The following is a 17,793-nucleotide window of genomic DNA, read 5'->3' as shown; positions in this document are numbered from 1 at the left end:
TAAAAGAAACAGTGATTGGCAGACAGACACTTTTAAAAGTAGATTCAGCTACCAGAGAAAGATCTTGGTGAAATTTAGTAATGCACAACTTGCGCACACACACACACACACAGCAATCGTCATCTCCAGGTGCTGAGGCTCCTCTTCAGTGAGTAGTGATCTCCATTGGGGTGGGCAGTAGCATTACAGAGGAGGTGTGGGGTGCGCTCTGAGATGACAGTCATCACATGAAAGTGACTTGTGCATGTATGAAGACGTGTGTTTCTCTAAATCTAATGGCGGACTTTGTCCTATAGTATAGTTCAGTTTCAAATGTGCCTGTCTGCCGCACAACACCTTCTTTGTGGGGTAAGTAACAATCTATCCTAATTCATATTGTTGTTTATAAATTACTAAGTTAAGGAAATATTCATAACTGAAGACTCACAGAAACTTTGTGTATTTAAAAATCTGATCCCAGAAATAATTTTTTTGTTTTGGGACTGATATATCCTATTTGAAAGTTCTGAATTCCTTCTATATAAAGGAAAAAAAATCTTGTGTTTGGTGTGCCCTGTGTAATTATTTACAAAACATGTTTATTCAAAATTACTGTTGCAGTAAGAATTCAAGAGTTTCTGATCATTAAGAAATGTAATTGTTCCAAAAATACAGTGTTACTGTTCTGTAGCCCTAATCTGTCTGTTTGCAACTATGCAACATTTTACTGCAAAACATATTAGTTAATGAAATATTTCAAATAAAAAATTTGTGTTACTAGAAATTTCTTAGCAAATGAATGTGGAGGAAAGAGTGCCCCCAGAATTCATTCATAAAAATAGAGCCTGCTGTAAAAGCCATTTCTAGAATGTAATGGCACTTACCTTCAAAATAACTTAATGACCTGATCTGTAAAAGTATTACTAAAGTTTTCTATCTTTTATGTTGTTACTGAATATGTAACTTCTCTGTATACTGATATTTTGGTACAGACTTTCCTATTCCAACTTTTAACTAGGAATGGTGTACAGTGCCACAGGCTGTCTTCATAGTTAGGCATGGTACATGGTGCCAAAGGCTGTCTTCATAGTTACCAACTGTAATAGTCAACATCAGTTAGAATATGTTTAGCATTCAATTAGAAATGTTTTGTACAGTCAGTCTCAGTTTAGCCTGCTATGCGTAATGAGCTGTATAGTCAGTCTGTAAAGATAGTTCTCGAGAAATTTTCAATAGCAATAAATCTGTAAAGTTGACCTCTTATTAGAATGACTCTGAATAAATCACAAATATCAATGGATACAGAATAGGTGAATTCATTTAAATATTATTGTAATTATTCAATACGAGAGAAGGAAAGTTGCCACTCACCTTATAGCGGAGGTGCTGAGCCCCGATAGGCACAATAAAAAGATCCACACAAACATAGCTTTCAGCCATTAAGGCCTTTGTCAGCAGTAGATACACATACACACACATACACACACACACACACACACACACACACACACACACACACACACACACACACACTCACGCAAGCACAACTTGCACTCACGTCTGCTGTGCCTCAGAGAGCTGAAACGACACTGCGAGTGGCAGCACCAGTGCATGATGGGAGTGGCAACTGGGTGGGGATAAGGAGGAGGCTGGGGCAGGGAGGGGGCGGGATAGTATGGTGGGGGTGGTGGACAGTGAAGTGGAGAGTAGTAGAGAAAGTGCAGTCACTAACCTCATCTATTCCATCAAAGGCAGGGCTACCTGTGAAACCAGTCATGTGATTTACAAGCTCAGCTGCAACCACTGTGCTGCATTCTATGCAGGCATGACAACCGACAAGCCATCTGTCCGCATGAATGGTCACCGACAAGCTGTGGCCAAAAAACAAGTGGACCACCCTGTAGTTGAACACGCTGCCAAACATGATATCCCTCATCTCAATGACTGCTTCACAGCCTGTGCCATATGGAACCTCCCCACCAACACCAGCTTTTCTGAATTGCGCAGGTGGGGACTTTCCCTGCAATACATCCTACGTTCCCGTAACCCTCCTGGCCTCGACCTTTGTCAGTCACTGTCCTCACCCATCCAGCCCCTTCCTTGTTCCCATTCCAGCACTGCACAGCCATCATTTCACCACCACACACAGTCTTTTATTTTCTCTCCTTTCCGCTACTTACCCCCTCCCCCCTCAGCACCTTCTCTCCTGCCCTTCGTCTAAACTGCAGCACTTGACTGTCCGCCACTCCCACCATACTATCCCTCCCCCTCCGTGCCCCAGCCTCCTCCTTACCCCCACCCAGTTGCCACTCCCATCATGCACTGGTGCTGCTGCTCACAGTGTGGTTTCAGCTCTCTGAGACTGCAGATGTGTGTGCAAGTTGTGATTGCATGAGTGTGTGTGTGCATGTGTGTATGTGTGTCTACTGCTGACAAAGGTCTTAATGGCAGAAAGCTATAATTGCATGAATCTTTTTATTGTGCCTATCGCGACTCAGCATGTCCGCTATATGGTGAGTGGCAACTTCCCTCCCCCATATTGTTACATTCCATCCTGGATTTTCCATTGTTTGATTTTATCCTAATTATTAATATCTGTATACACGATTTGATTACTCAGAATTTGAAAAGAACAGAACTAACTGCAACTACGAGAATGGCTATATTACATCAAGAGTCTCTTTGAAAAGTTAATTATACACTCCTGGAAATTGAAATAAAAACACCGTGAATTCATTGTCCCAGGAAGGGGAAACTTTATTGACACATTCCTGGGGTCAGATACATCACATGATCACACTGACAGAACCACAGGCACATAGACACAGGCAACAGAGCATGCACAATGTCGGCACTAGAACAGTGTATATCCACCTTTCACAGCAATGCAGGCTGCTATTCTCCCATGGAGACGATCGTAGAGATGCTGGATGTAGTCCTGTGGAACGGCTTGCCATGCCATTTCCACCTGGCGCCTCAGTTGGACCAGCGTTCGTGCTGGACATGCAGACCGCGTGAGACGACGCTTCATCCAGTCCCAAACATGCTCAATGGGGGACAGATCCGGAGATCTTACTGGCCAGGGTAGTTGACTTACACTTTCTAGAGCACGTTGGGTGGCACAGGATACATGCGGACGTGCATTGTCCTGTTGGAACAGCAAGTTCCCTTGCCGGTCTAGGAATGGTAGAACGATGGGTTCGATGACGGTTTGGATGTACCGTGCACTATTCAGTGTCCCCTCGCCGATCACCAGTGGTGTACGGCCAGTGTAGGAGATCGCTCCCCACACCATGATGCCGGGTGTTGGCCCTGTGTGCCTCGGTCGTATGCAGTCCTGATTGTGGCGCTCACCTGCACGGCGCCAAACACGCATACGACCATCATTGGCACCAAGGCAGAAGCGACTCTCATCGCTGAAGACGACACGTCTCCATTCGTCCCTCCATTCACACCTGTCGCGACACCACTGGAGGCGGGCTGCACGATGTTGGGGCGTTTTTTTTTTTTTTTTGGTAGGGTTTAAGGGCGCTCAACTGCTGAGGTCATTAGCGCCCAGTCACTGGTGTTAGAGCACAAGGAACCTGCTAAAACTCAAGGGGATGGGGGGACATCAAAAGGACCTGACAAAGATGCAGATGAAATAAGTAAAAGGTTAAATGTCTTTGGTCAAGCCAGTTAAAGTTATAAAACGCAGAAGACGAGCAGCTGCTCGAGCGTCATCAGCTAAAACATCCGGTAAGGTAGATGGCAGGGACAGGACAACACGAAATTGACTAAAACGGGGACACGACAATAAAACATGGCGCACCGTTAATGCCTGACCACAAGGGCACTGCGGGGCTGGGTCACCAGAGAGCAGGTAGCGGTGGCTAAACCGGCAATGCCCAATCCGCAACCTGGTCAGAAGGACCTCCTCGCGCCGAGATGGTCGGGAGGAAGTTGTCCAAGCAGTTGGGAGCGGTTTGACTGCCCGGAGCTTGTTTCCTTGGAGGGATGACCAAGCATCCCACCACAAGGACACAAGCCTCTTACGTACATCCCCACAAACGTCAGATGACGGGACACAATGGGAGGCTGGCCGAGGCTGGAGGACTGCAGCCTTGGCTGCAGCATCCGCAGCCTCATTCCCAGGCACTCCTACATGTCCGGGGACCCACAGAAAGCTGACAGAACCGCCATTATCAGCGAAACAATGGAGGGACTGCTGTATTCGTTGAATCAAGGGATGGACCGGATGGGGAGCCCCAAGGCTCTGAAGAGCACTGAGTGAGTCAGTGCAGAGGACATACGATGAATGGCGGTGGCGGCGGGCATACTGAATGGCCTGATGGAGAGCAAAAAGCTCGGCCGTAAAGCTGGAACATTGGTCAAGGAGCCGGTATTTAAAGGTGGCGGTCCCGACGACAAAGGCACAGCCGACACCATCGTCAGTTTTGGAGCCATCGGTGTAAATAAAGGTGTGACCAGCAAGTCGAGCACGAAGGTCGACAAACCGTGAGCAATACACTGCAGCCGGAGTACCCTCCTTCGGGAGTGAGCTGAGGTCGAGATAAATACGAACCGGAGCCTGGAGCCAAGGTGGTGTCGGGCTCTCACCCTCTCGGAAGGTGGTAGGGAGGGCAAAATCCAATTGTCGAAGCAGGCGACGGAAGCGGACTCCGGGGGGCAGCAGGGCAGACACATATAACCCGTACTGACGGTCGAGAGAATCAGCGAAGAAGGACTTGTAAGAGGGGTGTTCGGGCATAGACAACAGCCGGCAGGCATACCGCCACAGCAGTACGTCGCGCCGGTAGGTCAACGGTAACTCGGCAGCTTCAGCGTAAAGACTCTCGACAGGACTAGTGTAGAAGGCTCCGGTCGCAAGACGTATCCCCCGATGGTGGATGGAGTTGAGCCGGCGTAAGAGGGATGGCCGAGCGGACGAGTAGACGAAGCTCCCATAATCCAGCTTCGATCGGACTATGGACCGATACAAGCGAAGCAGGACAGTGCGATCCGCTCCCCAAGATGAACCGCTAAGAACTCTGAGGACATTAAGGGAACGTGTACAACGGGCCGCCAAATAAGAGACATGTGGAGACCAACACAGTTTCCGGTCCAACGTGAGCCCTAGAAACTTAGTTGTGTCCACGAATGGGAGAACAACGGGACCGAGATGTAAGGATGGCGGAAGGAACGCTTTATATCGCCAAAAGTTGATACAAACCGTCTTCTCTTCAGAGAACCGGAAGCCATTTGCCACGCTCCATGAGTAGAGGCTGTCTAGACAACGCTGGAGGCAGCGCTCCAGGAGGCATGTTCTCTGGGCACTGCAGTAGATCGCGAAGTCATCGACAAAGAGAGAGCCTGAGACATTAGGTGGAATGCAATCCATAATTGGATTGATCGCGATGGCAAAAAGGGCTACGCTCAAGACGGAGCCCTGAGGCACTCCGTTCTCCTGGAGGAAGACGTCGGACAATACGGAACCCACACGTACCCTAAACTTTCGATCCGTTAAAAAGGAATCAATAAAAAGGGGCAGACGACCGCGTAGGCCCCACTTGTGCATAGTGCGGAGGATACCTCCTCTCCAACAGGTATCATAAGCCTTCTCCAAGTCGAAGAACACGGCTACCGTTTGGCGCCTTCGCAAAAAGTTGTTCATGATGAATGTCGACAAGGTCACAAGGTGGTCAACAGCGGAGCGGCGGCGACGAAAGCCGCATTGGACATTAGTAAGTAGTCGTCGAGATTCAAGAATCCAAACTAACTGAGCATTAACCATGCGCTCCATCACCTTACAGACACAGCTTGTAAGAGAAATGGGGCGGTAACTAGAAGGAAGGTGTCTATCCTTCCCGGGTTTGGGTATAGGAACAACAACGGCGTCACGCCAACGCATGGGGACCTGACCTTCGGTCCAGACGCGATTGTAGGTACGAAGAAGGAAGCTTTTGCCCGCCAGAGAAAGGTGGGCCAGCATCTGAACGTGAATGGCATCTGGCCCCGGAGCAGAGGACCGGGACAGTGCAAGCGCACGTTCGAGTTCCCGCATAGTAAAGGGGGCATTGTAAGTCTCCAGATTCAGCGAGTGGAAGGAAGGTCGCCGAGCCTCGTCTGCCTCTTTCCTGGGAAGGAAGGCAGGATGGTAATGGGCGGAGCTTGAAACCTCCGCGAAAAAGCGGCCAAAGGCGTTGGAGACAGCCACAGGATCAACAAGGACCTCATTACCTGAGGTCAGGCCAGGTACTGAGGAGTGGGCCTTAATGCCCGACAGCCGGCGCAGGCTACCCCAAACAACGGAAGAGGGAGTAAAACTGGTAAAGGAGCTCGTGAAAGAGGCCCAGCAAGCTTTTTTGCTGTCTTTGATGACTCTACGGCATTGCGCTCGGAGTCGTTTGTATTCAATACAATTCGCCAACGTAGGATGGCGGTGAAAGGTGCGTAAAGCACGTCGTCGAGCACGGATAGCGTCCCTACAAGCCTCGTTCCACCAGGGGACGGAAACGCGACGTGAAGAAGAAGTAGTACGAGGTATGGAACGTTCGGCAGCATTGATAATAACAGCCGTGAGGTATTCGACCTGACTGTCACAACTGGAAAAATCGCGGTCCGGAAAGGTCGCCAGGGAGGAGTAAAGTCCCCAGTCAGCTTTCAGTATGTTCCAGCGCGAAGGACGTGGGGATGGGGTGTGGTGCAGGAGACGAACGACACAGGGGAAGTGGTCGCTCGAATAGGTGTCAGAAAGGACATACCACTCGAACCGACGGGCAAGAGTGGTAGAACAGATCGAGAGGTCCAAGTGGGAGTAGAAATGGTACCTTTTCGTTTGGAAGACTCGGCCGCAGAGCGACCTGATACATGTTGACGTTTCATGTGCGAAACGTCCGCCCCGATACCACCCACTCCGACCAGGGGCTCTCCCCACGGGCGCCACCCAGCCGCAGCAAGGGCCACCTGGCAGGATGACCATTGCCGGGAGTCCTGATGCCCCAAGGAGACGGGCATCTACTCCTTGGCCAACGTGGGGAGGGTGCAGCTCAGGTATCGGCAGTACGATCCCTGTGTTGTCAGGGGGCTACAACCTAGAGGGTACATGACGACCCCACCACAACGGGCTGGCTACCGTGCTGGATTTCTGGTGCCATGGAAAGTCCATCATGATCGCTGGTGCAAATGGAGAGGCACTATGGGCGTAACGTGGACAACCCATCAGGCGTTTAGGCCCAATTTGAGGAATAATGGGTATGGTGACAACGCCGGTGCAATGCTGAGTGCCAAGGTCTTAGTGCACTTAGGACCAGTGGTACACCATGTAAGGTGTCCTTCCCCAAAAGGCTCGTACTTCTGTAGAATTTTGAAAAATGGAGGTCAAACCCCAAGGGGGACCATCACATTAAGGCCAAAACATTTGAGACTCCTTTTAGTCGCCTCTTACGACAGGCAGGAATACCGCGGGCCTATTCTAATCCCCGGACCCGCAGGGGGGATGTTGGGGCGTGAGCGGAAGACGGCCTAACGGTGTGATGGACCGTAGCCCAGGTTCATGGAGACGGTTGCGAATGGTCCTCGCCGATACCCCAGGAGCAACAGTGTCCCTAATTTGCTGGGAAGTGGCGGTGCGGTCCCCTACGGCACTGCGTAGGATCCTACGGTCTTGGCGTGCATCCGTGCGTCGCTACGGTCCGGTCCCAGGTCGACGGGCACGTGCACCTTCTGCTGACCACTGGCGACAACATCGATGTACTGTGGAGACCTCACGCCCCACGTGTCGAGAAATTCGGCGGTACGTCCACCCGGCCTCCCGCATGCCCACTATACGCCCTCGCTCAAAGTCCGTCAACTGCACATACGGTTCACGTCCACGCTGTCACGGCATGCTACCAGTGTTCAAGACTGCGATGGAGCTCCGTATGCCACGGCAAACTGGCTGACACTGATGGCGGCGGTGCACAAATGCTGCGCAGCTAGCGCCATTCGACGGCCAACACCGCGGTTCCTGGTGTGTCCGCTGTGCCGTGCATGTGATCATTGCTTGTACAGCCCTCTCGCAGTGTCCGGAGCAAGTATGGTGGGTCTGACACACCGGTGTCAATGTGTTCTTTTTTCCATTTCCAGGAGTGTACTTTCTTACATTAGGATTATGCTACTTCATTGTTGTTGTTGTCGTTGTTGTGGTTTTCAACCTTAGGGTTAGTTTCCTGCAGCTCATCATACTAGTCTACTCTATGCAAGCCTCTTCATCTCTACATAACTGCTGCAACCTGTATGCGCTTGAACATACTTACTCTAGTCATGCCTTGGTCTCCTCCTACAATTTTTGCTGCCAACACTTCCTTGTATTACCACATTGATAGATCCTTGATGTCACAGGATGTATTCTGTCAACTCATCCCTTCTTTTAGACAAGTTGTGCCATAAATTTCTTTTTTCTCAGTTCTATCTCAGTTCTATTCACTACCTTCTCATTAGTTAGCTGATCTACCCATCTGACCTTCAGCATCCTTCTGTAGCACCACATTTCAATATCTTCATCTTCTTGTCTGAACTGCTTAAGACAGACATTTTACTTCTGTACAAGCTACACTCCAGACATAATACCTAAAAAAAATCCCTAAAACTTAAATTTGTATTGGAAGTTAACAAATTGCTCTTTTACAGAAATGCTTTTCTTGCTATTACTAATCTGTTCTCTATTTCAGTCTTATTGCATTATTTTGCTGCTTAAACATTGTAAGTCATTTACTACTTTTAGTCGTTCATTTTCTAACCAAATTCTCTTAATGCCATCTTATTTAATTTGACTCCATTCCATTAACCTTGTTTTACTTTTATTGGTGCTCATCTTATAATCTTTTCTTAAGACACTATCCATTCAGTTCAACTATTTTTTCAAGTGCTTTGACCTCTTTGACAGAACTGCAATGTCATTGGCAACTGTAAGGTTTTTGAAACAGCCTCAAATTTTTTGAAACTTCCTGACAGATTAAAACTGTATGCCTGACCAAGACTCGAACTCAGAACCTTTGCCTTCTGCAAGCAAATGCTGTTAATAGAGAGGAAACTTTTTTTTGTTAGCCTCATGTAGTGCAGAGAACTTTCCTGTGAAAAGCAACGGTCCTGAGTTCGAGTCTCTGTCTAGCATACAGTTTTACTCTGTTCGGTAGTTTCATATCAGGGTGCACTCCACTGCATAGTGAAAATTTCACCATCAAATTTTTTATTTATTTGCACTGAACTTTTATTCTCTTTACAAACGTAATTACATAGATATGAATCAAGGCTGCCACCTGATTTGACTAATGACTTTCTGTACTCCAGCGGTTTTGTGTTAAAAGAATTTCTGCCTGACATGAGGCTTGCAAAAGAACAGTTTGCCTCTCTGTTTAACAATGCCGGCAGATCAAAATATGATCTTCTTTATCATGCTTCGCACATCAAGTCCCCATTGCAGTTTGTTATTAAATGTCAAATCAAGGTAGAATAAATTGTGATTTTTTTATGTACAATATTAAATTATGAGATATGTATGAACACAAAGGGTGTATTTCAATAGATAACTCCATATAGGTATTTCCATCATTGGTAGTTAAATACATATTGAGTTAGAGCTGAACTGCGTATTAAGTAAATGATCTGTTCCATCTCAGTATTTCATTAGTCCACCACATAAATTAGTGAATTAATTTTGAGAAATATTTAGTATTATACACATGTGTGATTTTAAAGTACATTTTGTTATATTTATCTAAAATTTTAAAATTTCAGCTGACGTGTAGTTTTTTGTTCAACATACTCTCTGCAGAATTAAACAAACAAGAAAGACTTACTTTGGGCACACTGTAACCCTGGAGAGTAGTGTCTTCCATGGCCTTATGGGGAATAGAGATGGGAGTGAGGGTCCGGATCCTCATCACCTCCCGTATCGTCGCTTCTGTGTAGGGCAGACTGCAGGAAGAAAGAAGCTTTTTGTTTTCATGTGACATCATTTAAAAGGAATTTCAAATTTTGTAACTGATAGTAAACTTAAAGAAATAGGGTAACAAGTTCACTGAAATCACTTGAGTATTGCCACTCTGTATGAGATCTATAAGTATTATACCTGATTTAGGCTTGTAGGGTGTACAAGGAAAGTTAAGGTAATTTGTCTGTGGAAAGTTTGAGCAGTGCAGTAGTGTCACTGCTATGATAAAGGAGCAGAAATGGAACTCAATGGAAAGTCTGGGGAAAAGGCATAGATAAGATAACACGTAAAGGGTTGCGGCCATTGCATTTCACCCTTAACAGTGATCTGCATGCTCAGATGTGCTCAAAGTAGTTCTAGTATACACCATTATTGTTGTCAGTGACTTTGACAGAGGAACATTCAAGTTAATTCAGTGATAAGTAGAGAACACTTCTTTTGCAACTGGAATATCAGAATATTGTATCTCACTGTTAGGGGCACAAAATGCGTGGATGTTTTCAGCTCATTACTAAATGCAAATAAGTAGGAGGCCAAGTTGATAGGAGCTGAAGGAATCCAGGTTGCAATAATATGCGGTACAGCACACTGTTAGAGAGAAGGGTTATTATTCAAGAAACACATAGTACTATGAAAATTACTTATCTTCAGTAGTTTGTAGGACTGCAGCACAAAACTTGGAATGCCACGACTAATACAACATATTCTCAGGGACTAAGCCTGATGGGCCCTCCTCAGAGAATCCATGCAAACGAACAGGCTGAGGGCCGATTATGAAAGTGCGTCTGCCTAGGTTGAAATCTAGCTAAGAAGTGAACGAGGCACACTCCAGTTCCGTCGAGCTGCACAGCCCACTAGAGTGCGCTGTGCTTGGCAGGCGACAGGCTGCCAACCTTGTGTTGGCGCGGCATTGTAGTAGTATCTGTGACAATGATACTACACAGACTTTAAACAATGTCTTTTGCCCACCAGATATAGTTCCTTCTTTTTTTTTTTTTATCTCATAGTTCCATCTGTGAACCATTAATGCCAGCATGGTGTTCAGTGGGGATAAGTGGCCACACAACTATTCAGGAAAAGTGATCAAAGTGTTTACCAGCATTAGAGTTACTTACTTCCAAATATAATGTGTAATACTACAGATCAGATCGACTTCTAAACTATTTCATACATAAAGCTATCATCCATCACTCTACCCATTTGTTATGATATTGAATTAATTTATATTATTTAAAGGTGTCACTGTTCTATTATATTTGGCCTAGTGCAAAACTCAGATAGTAAATGGCCTGCTGCAGGCACTTGTTATTGATTTAGATACTAGGACAACAAGATGCATAGGAAATATGTTTGTAAATCAGAATAATTAAACATGGGGTCCTGCTGTGATGGCACTGACGACATAATCCCCTTGCTAGGAAAAAGCAGCTACTTTGTAAGTCTTTACAAAAATGCATATGGTTCCTGTGTATTATTTTCTCTGTCAGTTGAAAATATTTGATATGACATGCAGATTTAAAATGTGTAAGTTGCAATGTTCTACCAATAACTATGGTTTAGTGAAAACTCAGTTTCTCATTGCGTCCACTTTACTCCACCTTCCCCTAAAGAAGAGCTTCAAAATAACCAGAAACACAAGATTCTTCAGAGAATCAAATGCGCTTGTGTAAAACAGGTTCACTTCTGACTGACTTACAAATGAGTTGTAATGCGTTTAAATACAATCTGAGATAAAAAAAACGCACCATGAAGAAGTTGCGCAAATGGGTCACAAATATTCATAAGGTATCGATGAAGAATGCAAAATTGTAAACTTTGGCGGCCAATGGATGTATGTGTAATGCTGCAGTGCAATTTCACTGCGCAGCTGACAAGGATAGTAAACAGGGGACATGTCGATTAAGTCTTTTCGAATGCTGGGCAAATTTGGCCTGCAATCTCACTGACTGACGTATAATTGTCTTGAATGATGAGTCATACTTCGAACTGAGCCGTGATGAACAGCAGACAGCCTGGAGATGCCCCGGACACTGATGGGCCACGAACCTGACCGTTGCCCGCCGTATGGCCTGACATCCAGAAGCCACAGTCTGGGATGCCATTTCTTTTCATAGCAAGACTCCTTTGGTTTTCATCCGTAGCATCCTTACAGCACAGCAGTACGTCGAAGATATTCTACGCCCCGGACCAGTGGATACGTTAAAACCAAAATCTTTCAGCGTGAAGATACACTATAAGATAAACGACACACCACGAAAGCATTAACCGAATGGGATGGAAATCGGTAGAAGTGATGCAAGTGTACAGACAAACAAATGCTTAAAATTTCTTCAGAAAAATTGGATGACTTATTCAAGAGAGAGAGCTTCACAAATTGAGCAAGTCAATAATGCATTGATGCACCTCTGGCCCTTAGGCAAGCAATTATTCAGCTTGGCATTGATTGATAGAGTTGTTGGATATCCTCCTGAGGAATAACGTGCCAAAACCTGTCCAATTACACCGTCAGACCGTCAAAATCACGAGCTGGCTGGGGGACCCTGCCCATAATGCTCCAAACGTCCTTGCATGGAAAGAGACCCGGCGACCTTGCTGGCCACGGTAGGATTTGACGAGCATGAAGACAAGCAGTAGAAACTCTCGCCGTGTGTGGGCGGGCACTATCTTGCTGAAATGTAAACCCAGGATGGCTTGCCGTGAAGAGAAACAAAACAAGGTATCGGATTGACATTCTACTGCTATTCAAGATGTCTCCATACACATCTTCGGCCGGGAACCTCATTGACTGGAGTAGAATTGTCTTTAGTGCTGAGTCCCACATCAAATTCAACCTCGATGACCAGCCACGGACAGCGGTGGGGTACCAAATGCACTGTCGCCCACCATACAGGCCGACAACCAGAAGTGACAGACTGGTGTACCATTTCTTTGATCTAACACGCCAACTGGACGCAATTTAGCATAATACCTCTCAAGAGGACATCAAACAACTTGGTTAATCAATGCTGAGTAACTACTTGTGTAAGGGCAATTGGTGGACCAACGCGTTATTGACTGCTCAATTTGTGAAGCTCTTTTCCTTGAATCAATCATCCATTTTTTCTGAAATTATAATCATTTATTCACGTACAGATAAACATAACATCCACTGATTTAGAGCCCATTTGGACAATACCTTTGGGGCGTGACGCCTTTTTTACTTCAGAGTGCATATGCGATACCACTGACAGTGTCGATCTTTAATGATAGTGTTAATTGATGAGAACAAAATCCAAAAGCGTCCATTCACAGCCCAACTGGTCCGCTGACTCGCTTGCTGACCTATCCGAAAGTGTGGACACAGGGACTGGTAGGTAGCGGTCGGGGCAAGCAGGTAGAGGTCGCCAGTCGAACCGACGGACCTTGTTCATGGACTCGACAGTGAGTCCATTCCCTCCTCCTCTCCCCCCCCCCCCCCCCCCCCACACACACGCAAGTGAATGGGTTGAGACAGACTAATTTGTTGGATTGATCAGCAGACTCATCTACCTCTGTATGTGGGCCTTTACTGTGTACTTCTAGCTAACATTGATAATTCTATTCGAGTTGAAGAACATTGTGATACCTGGTATGAGATGTGTTGATTTGCTTTATGACTTCTATTGATCAGTAATTTTCCTTACATGAACAGTTATGGACTACTGTATCGATATTGAGTTACTACACTTGGACTGTATTTATAGAAATGCTAGCTGAATACCTGGCATTGCCAAGGATGTATTTATTTCTTTAGTCCATCTCCGCCTAACCCTCCCTGTCTCCATCTCCTCCACCTTCTTCTCTGTCCATCGTCTTCTCCCCCTCTCTTTATCCACCTCATTCACCCTCACTCTCTATCTCCTCTAGTATCTCTCTCTCTCTCTCTCTCTCTCTCTCTCTCTCTCTCTCTCTCTCTCTCTCCATCCGTCTGCTCCTGTCCCACTCGCTTTATCGCTTTACATCTGCTATTCTCTCCTCTCTCTGTCTCCATCCGCATCTCCCCACTCACTCTGTCTCTGTCTGTCTGTCTGTCTCTCTCTCTCTCTCTCTCTCTCTCACTCTCTTTCCATCTGCTGCAACCTGCTTTTTTTCTTAGAAATAAAGAAAAACTATTAGACCTTCATGATGATGTAGCATTTTTTCAAGCATCCCATTGTTTTACATCGTAATCTCTTCAACTATGTGTTGTACAACGATATATTTGTGTAGGTGTATTCAGCGAAATATGTAGATCCCCCTGCCGGCCAGGGTAGCGGAGCGGTTCTAGGCGCTACAATCTGGAACCGCGCGACCGCTATGCGTGCAGGTTCGAATCCTGCCTCGGGCATGGATGTATGTGATGTCCTTAGGTTAGTTAGGTTTAAGTAGTTCTAAGATCTAGGGAACTGATGACCTCAGCTGTTAAGTCCCGTAGTGCTCAAAGCCATTTGAACTATTTTTGTAGATTCCGTCAGTGAAATATGTTGTGAATGGAGTTAATAGCAAAGAAGTAATAAATTTAAACCCTATGCATGATGGGGTAGCTTTTCATGCATCTCGGTGTTTGTTTTCAGCCCCTACAGCGATCGTTACCTGACAGTGGTATGTGTACCGAGTTTGGTTGAAAACAGGCCAGTGGTTTAGGAGGAGACGTGGAAGATACACACATACATACGTACATCCATTTTTATAATATTTATGGATTATCGAGCGTCGTCTGTTGCTGCCTGTTTATCTGTACCGAGTTTCAGTATATGAGACCTGAAGTGGCCATAAATAATAGTTCAGATAACATAGTATTAAAGTTCCCTGAGCTTGAAGTACTGGTGTGGATTTCATTATTCAAAATATCCTACAACCACCACCAAAATTTCAGCCACTTTTCGATGGTAGCGCAGGCCACCGAATGTTCGATGGTGATTCAAATGAAAACCTTGAAAGTGGTATAATATTTTTAATTGCAACAGTGAATGAAAAACTTACATGTCATTTTTCGTCTTGCTCTTCCTGACAAAAAATGGTTAAAATGGCTCTGAGCACTATGGGACTTAACTGCTGAGGTCATCAGTCCCCTCGAACTTACAACTACTTAAACCTAATTAAGGACATCACATACATCCATGCCCGAGGCAGGATTCGAACCTGCGACCGTAGCGGTCACGCGGGGTCGGACTCAAGCGCCTAGAACCGCTCGGCCACACCGGCCGGCACTCCCTGACACTGAATGCAGATACAGCTTTGGAACTTGTTAGATACCTTGATGAAAGAATTCTTTTGGTAGAGTATGTAACTAGTCATGCTTTGTCACCTCTGAAACGCCTGCCTCCCATTACTTCTTTAAGTGCACTGAACAGATGATAGTCAGTAAAATCGAGATGTGATAAATAAGGAGGCTGTACCAGATATTAAAATTTAATTTCCTGAGTAGTTTCTGTTTTGCTTGGCAGGAGAGCCAACTTCGTGTTACTAGAAGGAGGCAGAAAGGCACGCATTTTAGCTCACGCAGGCTGGCGTGAGGTCTGGAACGGGACAAGGAAATTAGAATTTAGAAAAACGGACGTAGCTGGTGGAATACTTAACTTTAATCCATTAATGGTGAAGGTCGGTCTTGACGGTACAAGATTCACAATATCAATAGTAACTGATAATGGCACCTTGCTAGGTCGTAGCAAATGACGTAGCTGAAGGCTATGCTAAACTATCGTCTCGGCAAATGAGAGCGTATTTTGTCAGTGAACCATCGCTAGCAAAGTCGGTTGTACAACTGGGGCGAGTGCTAGGAAGTCTCTCTAGACCTGCCGTGTGGCGGCGCTCGGTCTGCAATCACTGATAGTGGCGACCCGCGGGTCCGACGTATACTAACGGACCGCGGCCGATTTAAAGGCTACCACCTAGCAAGTGTGGTGTCTGGCGGTGACACCACAGTTTCATCTGTCTTACAAGCAGTAAGTGGTCGGGCGTTGTCATGCTGTGACAAAACCCTTGAAGTCAGAAGACATTGTTGTTTACTCATGATTGCAGGGGAAAGTTGATTTTTCAACACGTGTGAATAAGAATTACTGGTTGCTGTCACTTCCCTGTCTGTGTTATGCCCCAAAATTGCTTCATTTGCATCCCAGAAGAGTATGAACATGAGAGTACCAGCAGATGGCTGAGTGTGGAAATTTTCTGGTTTCAGCGATGAGCTGTGGTGCCTTTCCTTGCCTGACCTTTTTGTTTGTAGCTGGTGATAATCTCAGTGCCTGCAACAGCTTTTTCCAGAAACGCAAGACCGTCAACATGGAAAGTTCTTCACAGGTGTCGATGCAATGGTCCTCCAACTAGGCAGTCAACTGACATGGCACCCATCTCGCAGACACCTTATTGAAGTGCAATACATTGTGATCAGTATTCTGTCCTGAACCGGTACTAATCTTCAATCTTGTGACTATTTCATTCATAGTTTTGCGTCTGTTCTCCTTTATAAGTTCCTCCACTTACGCAGTGTTCTCGTCTGTCACTACTCACAAGGGAACCTCCCCATCGCACCCCCCCCCCCCCCCCCCAGACTTAGTTATAAGTTGGCACAGTGGATAGGCCTTGAAAAACTGAACACAGATCAATCGAGAAAACAGGAAGAAGTTGTGTGGAACTATGAAAAAAATTAGTAAAATATACAAACTGAGTAGTCCATGCGCAACATAAGCAACATCAAGGATAGTGTGAGCTAAGGAGCGCCGTGGTCCCGTGGTTAGCGTGAGTAACTGCGGTACTTAAGGTCCTTGGTTCAAGTCTTCCCTCGAGTGAAAAGTTTACGTTCTTTATTTTCGCAAAGTTATGATCTGTCCGTTCGTTCATTGACGACTTTGTTCACTGTAATAAGTTTAGTGCCTGTGTTTTGCGACCGCACCGCAAAACCGTGCGATTAGTAGACGAAAGGACGTGCCTCTTCAGTGGGAACCGAAAACATTTGATCGCAAGGTCATAGGTCAACCGATTCCTCCACAGGAAAACACGTCTGATATATTCTATACGACACTGGTGACGGCATGTGCGTCACATGACAGGAATATGTTGTCGACCCATCTAACTTGTACAGGTACTACACACGCTGGCAGATGACGTTCACCTGGCATTCGCCGTACCCACACCCTGCCATCGGATCGCCACATTGTGTACCGTGATCCGTCACTCCACACAACGTTTTTCCACTGTTCAGTCGTCCAGTGTTTACGCTCCTCACACCATGCGTGGCGTCGTTTGGCGTCTATTGGCGTGATGTGTGGTCGATGAGCAGCCGCTCGACCATGAAATATAAGTTTTCTCCCCTCCCGCCTAACTGTCATAATCCTTGCAATGGATCCTTATGCAGTTTGGAATTCCTGTGTGACGGTCTGGCTAGATGTCTGCCTACTACACATTACGACCCTTTTCAACTGTCGGCGGTCTCTGTCAGTCAACAAACGAGGTCGGCCTGTACGCTTTTGTGCTGTAAGTGTCCCTTCACGTTTCCACTTCACTATCACATCGGAAACAGTGGGCCCAGGGATTATTTATTTATTTATTTCATTAACAGTACAGAGTAACGCACCACCTTGAAATATAAGGTGGGTTGTATGATTCTGAATCTAATAGCAAAGACTTCTCATTGTTACAGTCTTATTGGTATATAGTTATTAATGCCTTTTTTAACTAATTTAAAGAACATAATATATAAAGATTAATGCTTAACAGTTGTTAAAATGGTTCCATATAATTTGTTACTACATAGTTGATGAGAATATAATTTATACAATCCAAATGTCAAAGAAAAAAAAAGAAAAGGTAACACAATGAGCGTGGTTAAGAATAATTTGTAAAATATAGAGGGAAGTGATATGCTGTAT

At 45.8% G+C, this 17,793-nt stretch overlaps 1 protein-coding gene across 1 annotated transcript in view; it reads right to left on the bottom strand.

Annotated features, from left to right (window-relative positions):
- Positions 1-17,793, bottom strand: part of LOC126428351 (probable cytochrome P450 304a1) — a 124,670-nt gene that overhangs the window by 12,335 nt on the left and 94,542 nt on the right. Inside the window, exon 7 of the mRNA XM_050090283.1 lies at positions 9,798-9,915. Coding sequence (XP_049946240.1) covers positions 9,798-9,915 — 118 coding nt within the window. The remainder of the gene's footprint in view (positions 1-9,797; positions 9,916-17,793) is intronic.

This window comes from Schistocerca serialis, chromosome 12, assembly GCF_023864345.2.
Source record: "Schistocerca serialis cubense isolate TAMUIC-IGC-003099 chromosome 12, iqSchSeri2.2, whole genome shotgun sequence".
Lineage (NCBI taxonomy): Eukaryota > Metazoa > Arthropoda > Insecta > Orthoptera > Acrididae > Schistocerca > Schistocerca serialis.
The sequence above is the reverse complement of the archived record's forward strand: the minus strand, read 5'-3'. Positions and strand labels throughout refer to the sequence as shown.